At 35.8% G+C, this 10,917-nt stretch overlaps 1 protein-coding gene across 2 annotated transcripts; it reads right to left on the bottom strand.

Annotated features, from left to right (window-relative positions):
- Positions 1-272: 272 nt before the first annotated feature.
- Positions 273-10,496, bottom strand: LOC110996897 (sodium-independent sulfate anion transporter). 2 transcript variants are annotated; one of them, XM_022264796.2, is made up of 12 exons: positions 10,457-10,496; positions 9,769-9,946; positions 8,550-8,745; positions 8,030-8,250; positions 6,865-7,039; positions 5,635-5,799; positions 5,256-5,417; positions 4,697-4,837; positions 3,203-3,348; positions 2,871-3,122; positions 684-828; positions 273-431 (listed from the first exon to the last, which is right to left on the bottom strand). In XM_022264796.2, exons 2-12 carry the CDS (start codon positions 9,943-9,945, stop codon positions 382-384), a joined length of 1,830 nt encoding a protein of 609 aa, XP_022120488.2. In that variant the 5' UTR covers position 9,946; positions 10,457-10,496; the 3' UTR covers positions 273-381. The 2 variants fall into 2 exon arrangements, with proteins under 2 accessions (XP_022120488.2, XP_022120496.2); XM_022264804.2 differs by lacking the exon at positions 2,871-3,122.
- Between the last annotated feature and the right edge of the window lie 421 nt (positions 10,497-10,917).

Genomic DNA, 10,917 nt, shown 5'->3' with positions numbered 1-10,917 from the left:
TTTGGCAATACTGACATTAAAAAGTTTTAACCTCAGAACGAATTAAACATGTAAAAAAATCATGTATGTACTAGTTAAATAATTGGCAGCCACCATTTTTTCTAGACCAATATTTATTTATAAATTTTTATATTTAGCTAATAATTGGTTTCGTATTCACGTAGTTTTGTTAGACTATTCACTATTTTGTTAGACTAGATGGCGTTAGTAAATTATTGTTTGTAGTAGAGGTCAAATCCTCAAAGTCATCGGCGTATGTTAGAGTCTTAAGAGTAGGTCTATTTCTATGCATGTCTCGTAATGTCAAAATGTCTTATCGTCTAATCTTTGTTAGGTACGCATGAGGTAAAATTAGGCTAAATACCGAACACACAACATTAACTATAACTGCGTGTCGCTTACGTTGCCGATGTGAGTGACGGAAGTTAATCCTGCGAAGAAATTATTGTTTTTAACATGTGCGTTATTAAATAAATTCATAATCATTTTGTAGCCAATTAAATAAGGGGAAAAATATATCATAGTAAAAAGTATATAATATAATATAGTGAATATCTACGTTAATTCCACTGTACAGTAATCATACAAACAGGAGTGCTGAAATTAAAATGCATGCGTGGAGGTGAAAAATTATAAAGCTTAAAGTAAGTTATAATTTTCTCCTATATGTGTGCAATATTCACCTATTAGTACAGCTGCTAACTGATCGCATGAGCAGAACAAGGGATTGTGAAGGGCAGCCTCCAGCTGCTCCCTGACTTTGGGCAGAGCTCCGCACCAGATAACGTATCCCTCACGGGACCATTCTTCTACCATCATCTTCATGCTCTGAAAATTTATTTAGTTCACTATTATTAATTGCGAAATTAAATATGCTTTTATATAACACAGATCGAATGATGAAAAATACATAGAAAATAATATGTTTTAAAAGTAGGAACTACACTGACGGACTCATAAACTGCATCAAAGTAAAAATAAATATTTTAACCAAGTATGCAAACTTTCTACACAGATTTAAATTGAAGCGTCTAGATTTCTTCGTTATCTTTAAAACAGCGCGGCGTAGGGTCATATCCTTAGGTTTAAGTTTGTGTACTGGAAAGGACCTTAAAACTTTTTTGAAGAAATCAGAAATTTAAAGAAAATTATTGTTTTAATAAGGTGTGTTACCTCCACGTGTCCTTATTATGGATTCTAATCGGTTCCGCATACATTTGATTAGAGTTATTAAAACATCTTGTGGAATATTGTCCCATTCTTCTGAAAGGTAGTGTCGTAGGCACAGGATTTCCTATAAATCCCATGTAAGGCACCACGTGATCTTCAAAAGGAACACCTCGCTCCTCAATGTAACTTTGAGCATATCACTCCCCACGTCGACGATAGACTCTTTTGCGACCATCTGCACCATATAAACATGTGACACTCGTCTGAACAATACGGAGGCCCATTGCTCATCTGTCCAATTTAGGTGATCACGCGCAAAACTAAAGCGAGATTGTCTGTGAGCTACAGACAACTTTGGACCATATGTTGGTCTAAAAGGGGTGGTATCCGCTTTCTTTAACCTTCATCTTATTGTTCATGCACTTTTACTCCACGTCATTAAGCTCTGTTTTTATGTTAACTGACGTGAGGAAACGATTTCGCAGAGAACTTGAAACAATAAATCGGTCGTCACGACCGGTGGTCGCTCGAGTTCTGCCTGTACCACGTCTCCTTTCGCAAGAATCTGTCTCCACAAACCTTCTGTATATTCTAGAAACCGTAACCCGCACCAATGCTACAATTTGAGCAGCTTGTTCGGACGAAGTATCCATATTATGATTTAGAACCTCTCCATGAGTTAAGTTTGAGCTAACCCAACAATTCTGCTGGTAACAATAATTCAATGGTCAAATTGGTTTTACTGCAGTTCTATTTTTAAATATTGTTTTTTTTTAAGATTAAGGGCCAGTCTCTTCAAATTTATATAATTTAATCAAAAAACTTTGCATACTTATTAAAAAAATCATTTCAAAGTAATCCTGAAGTTTAATACAGTTTATGAGTCCGTCAGTATACATTAAAAATATAAAAATATTTATAAAAGGATATATTTTTAATGAAAACCGATGAATTGAGGGGAGGAGAGTTTTATTTATTGTTTGATATCACGACTCAAAATAAATTCCGATAAATAAAAACTCGAACAGAGTGCGTCACAATCACAGCGATGCGAAGTCAGGCCACATTCAACCAAATAAACGCTTTCGGTGCCATTAAGCACCATTTTTATTTTATGGTCTTATAAGAGATGCTGTATAGAATTGCAATATTGGTCAAGATTAAATATCAAATACTTTTACTCGGAACTGCGACGATTCAGTAATATTACTCTTCCTTCAGAGCGAGGACGATCATTTCTCGCTTTTGCTTTTTTATCAGATATTTCTCGTATTCTTTTCATATTACGTCTAGTTCAGACTGACATTGTTGTCGAACATTTGCTTAAAATGTAATGCTAATTTTACACGCGGATTTACCGTCTACAACATTTGAACATTATTTAAATCCAGCAGACTGTTGTTTAGGAAAACATTTTGTTTGCGATTAGGTAATTCACCTAAACATAGGTTATTTTTATTTTTGTAGTTGAAGTTATTAGTTATTTCATATGCTGAAGGAATCTAAAATTTATGTGCAATTACCGACTGCAAAAGATCACTATTATAATTTTAGATAATATTATATTTATTCATTGTGTCATTCAAAATAAAATTTTGTAGAATCTTTTTCGATTCGAATCGAAGAGATACTGTGTACGCACAGAGGAAAATTTTATTCATACTTAGGTGGAAACGAGCCCATTAACGATACAATTTTACCTGTAGAAATGTGAAGTCGAGGCGGCTGAGGGCGTCGCAATAAACGATGAGCAAGTTGGGCGGTGGTTTGGGCGGCTCCGGCCCAGCGCCACCGTTTGTCAATATGGCATCGCGCGTGATGACCTCTAATCTCGTGATCTTTGTCTGTCGGCCTACTTTAAGAGCCATTAACTCTGAACGAACTCTTTCAGCACTCGCAAAGTGCAAACCGCCAAGAGGATGCATCTCGTAGTGCGGCGGAAGCGACCCTTCCTGAATTTAACCAACATAATTAAGATTAGTTTTACAGTTGAACCTGAATGAATATACGTCTCTATGTGCAACCGACTCACTTGAACGTATCGCAGTTGGAGCCTCGGACGTGACTGATAGTAGAGCAGCAGCAACACGTCGACGGCTACTCCACAGCCTAGACCCACCTCGATCCCCAGCGCCAGGCAACTTACGAAGGTGCTCGTCAATGGAAGCAAGTCTAGCTCTGCATCGAACAGTTTTAGTAAGACACGAATGAAAACGCTGTCTCCTAAATTTCTCAGTTTTCATTAGTTTCTCATTAAGATTACTTAATATTTTACGAAATATTCTGATAGAGGTTAAAATCTTTATACTCATACGTACATAATAAAATATGTGATAAACTCCTATTAGTTAACGCAAAGATATAGCATTTAAGTCCAGCAGCATCAGCAGCAGCAGCATATAGCAGTTAATCTTCGGTTTTGGTAAAACTTAAATATAATTTCTGTCACTTGCAGTATCTCAATTGCTCGAAATACTTAATAGCATGCAAGACTCATTACATTGAGACTGTGTATGTTTCTCAGACACGTTATAAAAATCAATTAAATATAGAGCATTCATTGTTGTGCCACTGTTACATAGCGTTCAAAAGTTTATTTCATATGTTCTTTAATGTCACCCAACATTCAAGAGTCAAAACCAATATTTTTTTGAAGGTTTGACGTTTTTTGATCAAATCAAATGCAGAATACTAATTATTAAATCGAAATCCCAAAACCCCGTACAAGTTGCAGTAGGACTAGTGAGGAAAGTTCGCAGTGCAAACAATAGGAAACTTCGCTCGAGGGCTGCAGCTCGTGTCGGAATGAATGCGTTTAAATCGAGTATTCAGATAATTTCAATGCAATATGAAACTATATCTCATAAGGGCGTGGGTTGGACGTGCTTTAGATGGATATTATTCAGATTGTGGTTTATCAATACTTATCATTACTAGGTTGTCCACAAGAAAGAAATCTTTAAAAACCGATTGCACAATAACATTAAATTCAGAGACAGTATGCGATGTCATGCTCCTGGGGGATTGTATTCCCGGATATGTACCGAGGTTATGCTTGATACATATTTTCGATCAGATCCTGGCTACAGTTGTATAATAATTAAAGATAATCCATATTTGTAAATGACGTTACTGAATTAGTAAGAAAAAAAAATATCGCCGTGTGTCAGGCGCTAAAGGCCTATGGAAAAACATGATGACGCAAATCTTAGGCCAAGGGCAAGGGTCAGTCTTCATAAGCGTCACGACGTTTGATCGGGCAGTAATTTGCGAAGTACAAAAAGCCTTCATAACGCCAGACGCCACTAATTGGAGCAGCCGAGTCAGCGGTAAAGTAAATAGAAATTAAATTACTGACCCCGGGCAATAATCAAAAGAACTTTCGAACTTGTGATTGGGAACACGTTTCTTGAATTTATATAAAAATAAATATTATTACTATTTCGATACAGGGTTTTAACTAAATACCAGCGATAATAAGATATTAAAGTAATTTCATTTCTTTTTTTTTTCCAATTGCACTTACTATTTGTTTTCCACAATTTCTTGACGATTTGAAGGTCCACCATATGCAGCACGGCGCACGTGATGACCGCCGCCAAAGCCGCGCGAGGGATGAAGTAGAAGTACGGAGTCAGCAGAGTCAGCGTCATCAGTACGATTAATCCTGCAGAAAATACACGCTTCTATATTCTGAGCTCTGTTACAATCGAACTTTACGCAACTAACGCAAGTACATACGTCTCCTATTAATCAAATAGCAAAACCCAAAACGCTAGGATAGTTAAAAAACAATATTCGTGTATCAAAGATTTACAAGCCATGCGACAGTATGTCGAAAGTCTTTGATTTATGTTGACTTCTCGGCCTCGTTTCCGCATAGAGAACACTCATTTCGACGTGAATTATACTTCTTTCAACCCATTTAACGGCAACTTCGTAGCGTTATGTTTTACACCCTTAAAAGCACATTTGCCTAATTACTTCAGTTCTTAAATTCACATCGGCCGACGAGATTTGATTAAATAATTTCAATATAGACTCTGCCTACCGACGAAGTACTGAATAGAAGCGGAAGATCTCACCCGTGTAGAAGCCGGCGGCCGGAGAGGCCACTCCGGAGGCATCGCTGACCGCGCTACGAGTGAACGATCCGTTCACCGGGAACGAGTTGAAAAAAGATCCGGCGATGTTGCACAGGCCCAACGCCACTATTTCACGTGTCGCGTCTAGGGCTTCGCCTTTCGCTGGAATCAGAATTGATCTATTTTTTGTAGTAAAAGTACAAGTTGCTAAAGTGTAGTTGTTCACTTAAGAATTGTTTTAAAATAGTTTCAATTTTGAAGATTGGAGTGACCAATTTGCATTGCATTATATTTTTTTTTTATTGTAACGAAATAAAATCAAAGCTTGCGAAAGATAAAAGAGAGTTGACAATTTTCCAATTGTTCAAAGGATACTTACAGAAGGCTTTAGCGATGGCCACGTTAGAAATGATTCCCACTAGTGGCACTACTAGCAGTCCACTCCCGAGGTGAGCCAACATTCCACCGGCATACACCGTGCCGTTACCGACTGTAGTTTGGAACGCTGGTACTCGAGGGCGTGGCAGACCCGCCGTTATGTGGCCTGCATTAAATTAAATCATGCTGTCACATGAAAAATAGAATCAACTCTGAAACATCACATCAGGGATCACAAGATATATGATGTCTTTCTTTGTTGGCATTTGAAGAGTTCATGCAATTTTTGAGGTTATACAGATCGTAAGAACCTCTTTAGTTATTAAAATAAAATAAGTCGTGTCATGAATTTATGAGGAAATCTCTTATCGAATCCATTTGAGGCCAAGTGTTACAACACTACAGCGCCAAAAGATTATTATTAATTAATCATGTTCATGATTCTATATAACTAATGTTTTGTCATCTGTTCCATTTTGATACATTTTTTTTATTTAAGTTGAAAGTACTACAGTAGGTGCACTACCCCGTAGATACCCCATAGGATATCGTCATGATCGAACCTTTATACTTACGAATGAAGATATGCTTTGATTGCTTGCTAAAATTATTAAGGCGCTAATGTTGTATTTGGAAATAATCGAGAATAAACATCCATCCATAGTGCATGTGAAAGTGCTCTGCTCTTTCGTAAGAAGAGAGAGATTTTACTTTAATTTTATAACGGAAGCTGTTCATACACTTACAATTGATTGGGTTAGCTACATACGTATATGCAGTCTTCACTTAACTATTGCAGAATAACTTTTAAATATCACACACTATCATAAATATAAGTGGAAATAATGAACTTAGCATGTTTAACTAAAAAGCTAATAAACGAATATCTAAGCTTACACACTCTGTTACATAAAAATATACCCTTATAATAAGGTCAAGGAATTTTATTAATAACATAAGAGCGGAAGGTATTTGTGTGATGAATTAATTAAAGTTTCTATACAAATCCTCTACATACGTCATCGGCAAACTCTAGGGTTTGTGAGTGATTGAGGCGATTATGAGCAAATTGACGTTTCCTCTTTGACATCACTTAACGCAATGTATGGTTTAATGAGCCTTCTACAATTGCATCTACTATTTTCACAAAGATATAAGCAAACTATGGCAGACGAGACAGTGTTTGATGGATGTGTTTCGACAGCATATGTACTACAGACGAATGACACACCGGTAAGTATGAAGGGATGATCCTTGTCCCGATGAAGACAGTAAGCGAGCGCTGCCGCTGCGACCACCGTGAAGGCGTTTCGCGACACACTCGCGGCCCAAAGCCCTCGTTTAATCATCGCCCGCCCATTACTCTTCTCGTCCTTCGAGTCATCGATTGGAATCTGCTTCAGGGCCTGAAAGATTTTCACTAAATTAATTCGATCGACCGCTTCATTTGAATTCTCAATATCGACTTGAGAGATGTACTTTAATATAATACTAAATAAATGTGAGCGTCACAAAGTCTGTGAAAACCTCGACAACGCATGTCTGGCATTGGGTACATTTTAAATTATTGTTTCATTAAATCGAAACCACTACTGGGTTTTATATATTTAGTTAATCGATCACGTTGCTTTCTTGGGTTAAATTGAAACTGTAACTAGTCTCGCCATAACTTCTGTTACAAAAGAAACTACTTTTTTTTCAACTTTTTAATTATTTTGAATTTGAATCACGCTTTTAGAACTACAACAGTCGTTATGGTGTTAAAAGCAGAATACATGCTGACAGGGCGAAATTGAGTCTCTGAAAAAATGGCGAAAATAGTTCATAAATCCATAGATTCATGGCCAAATAAAAGGCCTATATAAAAGAATATATTATATTCTTTTATTTTTTTCTGAGACTGATAAATATTGTGTAGGTATAAATTTTAATGATATTACATTACTTCATTATAAAATTGCATTTTCATTTGTAACACATCTTAAGGCTGGACTAGGTGTAATAAATAAATAAAATAGGTTTATTTTGGAATATAAGATCATCAAGGTATCACTTATTCCACGTCATTAAATTTGAACCTGTGGGAATCCCTACTCATCGGCAAACAAGACAGAGGGTGTAGGCCGAGAGAAAAAGCCGCCGTAAAAAACTCTCGGTACTCTTTCGTAATGTAATTATTGTAATGTCTTATAGGGTTGGGTAATATCTGATAATTGTTTTTATTGCTTAATTAAATGAATTAATTGCAGAAGTGGCGATGTGAATGAGCACATAGCCAAACAAGATGTTGTTTAGCAACAGGTATACCTATTAACTACAAATCGGTAAAAACTATATTAATGAAAATAAAAAACAACTCGCATACAATTTACACAATACCTAAAGCCAACGCTCACCTTCATTCCCGTTAACAGGATACAACAGGACAGACCTAGCAGGGTGTCATTCAATCTCGCGTTTGCGATGTTCTGGAAAACGGCTCGCCAGGTCGACGTAAAGGTCTCGGCGTCGAAGCGCAGCCCTAAAAGTCCTTTTATCTGCGAAGAGGCTATGGTCACCGCGGCAGCTGATGTGAAGCCTGACACTACTGGAGTCGACACAAAGTCCACTAGGAATCCTGGAAATATAAGTAAAAGTAAAAAATGGGTTATTTATTTATCTATTGCACGGACAAAGTAGTCGCTGATTCATGCGTCTTACACAGACACAAGCCAAGTGCTACCACAATAATAGTCGCATACAACATTCTAATTATTATGAAGACTTTACACAAAAAAAAAAATTAAATTAAGATAAAGTAGAAATAAAAACATTACAAAATTAATTGAATATCCCTGATAAAATCCTAATTACTAATCAGTTGATAAATGGTTCATACATTGACATTTGAAATAAAGTAAGTGCATCTTGCTTTACCGAGTTGTGCAATTCCGGCGACGAGAGTCACGATGCCCCCAACGAAGCAGAGCAGCACTGCAAAGTCAGGGTTGGTGCCGCTGGTGTAGGTGAAGGTGAGTAGAGAGAGCAGAGCCGTGGGCCCGATGTTAATCTGTGGGATGGTGCCCATCACGCCGTACACGAACCCACCCACCAGCGACGCATACAAGCCATACTGAAATTGCATATTTACGATTGACTCAAGATTTCAAAGCGATTGGTTTTGCATTTGCATTGTTTAGTCGATAATTCAGTGCCAGTTCTTTTTAAGTAAAGGCCGATAAACTATATTATAAAAGATTATTGAGTAATATCTTGAGTCGTATTTTATAAATCTAATTGCGATAAAAGGACGTTATATCGAGAACATTGACCCTGTACCTGAGATAATACGTTTAATATTGATGTTTTGCAATATTTTATTGAAAACCTGTTGCGTTCCTGATAACAAAATGTAGGTCAATTATTTTCTAAGATATTACGCTTATGGTTAAAACAGCTCTATGTACATTTTAGTCATTGATGGACTTCGGAGTCCGTTTTCGAAAATCAAGGATTAAAAACATGTATAATGCTCACTATGCCAAAGAAAAATAATAAAAACTTGAGCTGTAAAAGGGTAACAAACAATTTTCGGTTTACTTTCACTTTGATAATGTTTTTTACTATAATAGGATTTTTTAATTTAATTTGCCTATCGTGTAGATGGATAGAAGAGTTTTTTATAGTTACGCACTTTGATATGAACAGTAATTAGATTATCATAGGCACAATCAATCAATGAGAATTACAAAACACCCATTTACTTTTTACAATTAACATATATTGTTTGAGAGAGCAACATTTAACGGATGATATCAATTCTATATGGAACCTAGAGCACAATTATTTGTAAATTTAACTTACGAAATTAGCAGCAATAAATATATTAAATAACTGATTGCATAGACATAGATTCACGCCTCATTTCAATTTCTTTGTCATGCATATTGCAAAGCGCTAATTTCATACTTGTGAATGATGTTAAATTCAAATAATATACATTAGTATACTTTTTTTATATGAGACTAATTCATTAGACCTAAACTTTAAATTTGGAACACGATACAACCGATACACTGACGGACAAAGTCGACTCGTTAAATTTAGCATGTTTTATGAAACAGTTAAGAGCTGGTTCGTTTTATGCTTGCCATACCTGCGGTTCAAAACCGGCCAGTGACGCATACGCGATGGACTGGGGTATGAGGGTGAGAGCGACCGTGACTCCGGCGATTAGATCTCCCAGAGCCGTTCGTAGCTCGTAATGGCGCGACCATTTCAATATTGGGAATATGCCCTCGACAAGTCCCTTCGGATTCAACTTCCAAAGCATGCTGTAATTTTCTTTTTATCATTGTCATTGCAATTATCATCTGCTCATACGGGAAAGAAAAACATAATTCACATAAAGACGAAAAGAACTGCCCATGTGCCGGGTATTATATAAGTACGAGATGACGTATAAGTCTTAAACATAATTGAGATAAAGTAATTTACTATTTCCCCAGTACGTTTTATTTGAATACCATTTGTGATGACGGCGTTATGTGAAAATAAATTGAACTCTGCTGATATTTATTCCTATTGCTGTATACTTGAAATATTTATTACAGTTTAACATTTATAATAAAAAAAATATTTTAATATTGCTAAAAAAATAAATTGAATTATAAATTATATTTAAATAAAATTTTCTGTAACTTGTTTGGTACTTGTCGAGGAAAACTTGTGGAAAACTAATCAATTGGTTTCTATACAAATGCTTGTATTTTAATTTGAGACAACACCCTTTTCTTTGGTACAAAATAAATAATAATAATTGAATATTAGCTTGTAACACATACCTGTAAGTTTTAAATTCTACAATTCAATATCACATAAAAATCAAAGATTAAGAAAAACACACTTTTTATCAATGTCTCTATATTTTGAAAGGCTCTGTTTTAAGATTAAACACTTTCTAAATATTCATATTAGTCAAAAAGTACTTTCCCGCGCTAAATGTGTCGACTACAGCGCCTGCGTGACAATTTTAACATTTTTAGCTCCGCTTTGGTTAGTGTCTTGGCGCGAACTGTTTTGTTGCTAGTTACAAGTATGTATGACATCACGTTTTCAATTAAATTTTCCTATTATGCCCTAGGCACATAATGTTATGAATTTTTTAAATACATCTGACCGTCTTACATGTATTTTCTAAATCGAATTCGATTCTAAGTATAAACAACATTTATATTTTGTAAACATTAACATACCGTTTAATTGGTATTCATTTGATGGGTGTAGGATAAAAATAAATATAATT

Source organism: Pieris rapae, chromosome 10, assembly GCF_905147795.1.
Source record: "Pieris rapae chromosome 10, ilPieRapa1.1, whole genome shotgun sequence".
Classification (NCBI taxonomy): Eukaryota; Metazoa; Arthropoda; class Insecta; order Lepidoptera; family Pieridae; genus Pieris; species Pieris rapae.
Note: the sequence above shows the minus strand (reverse complement) of the source record. Positions and strands in the feature narration are given on the sequence as shown.

Bases quoted from the DNA above. Each gene is read 5' to 3' on its own strand.
- LOC110996897 (XM_022264796.2), bottom strand. From the start codon at position 9,945: ATGCTTTGGAAGTTGAATCCGAAGGGACTTGTCGAGGGCATATTCCCA. The intron at 7,040-8,029 runs GTGAGCGTTGGC...AAAATCTTTCAG, and splicing joins TCCTGTTAACGGGAATGAAG to GCCCTGAAGCAGATTCCAAT. The intron at 5,418-5,634 runs GTAAGTATCCTT...TTCTGATTCCAG, and splicing joins GGCCATCGCTAAAGCCTTCT to CGAAAGGCGAAGCCCTAGAC.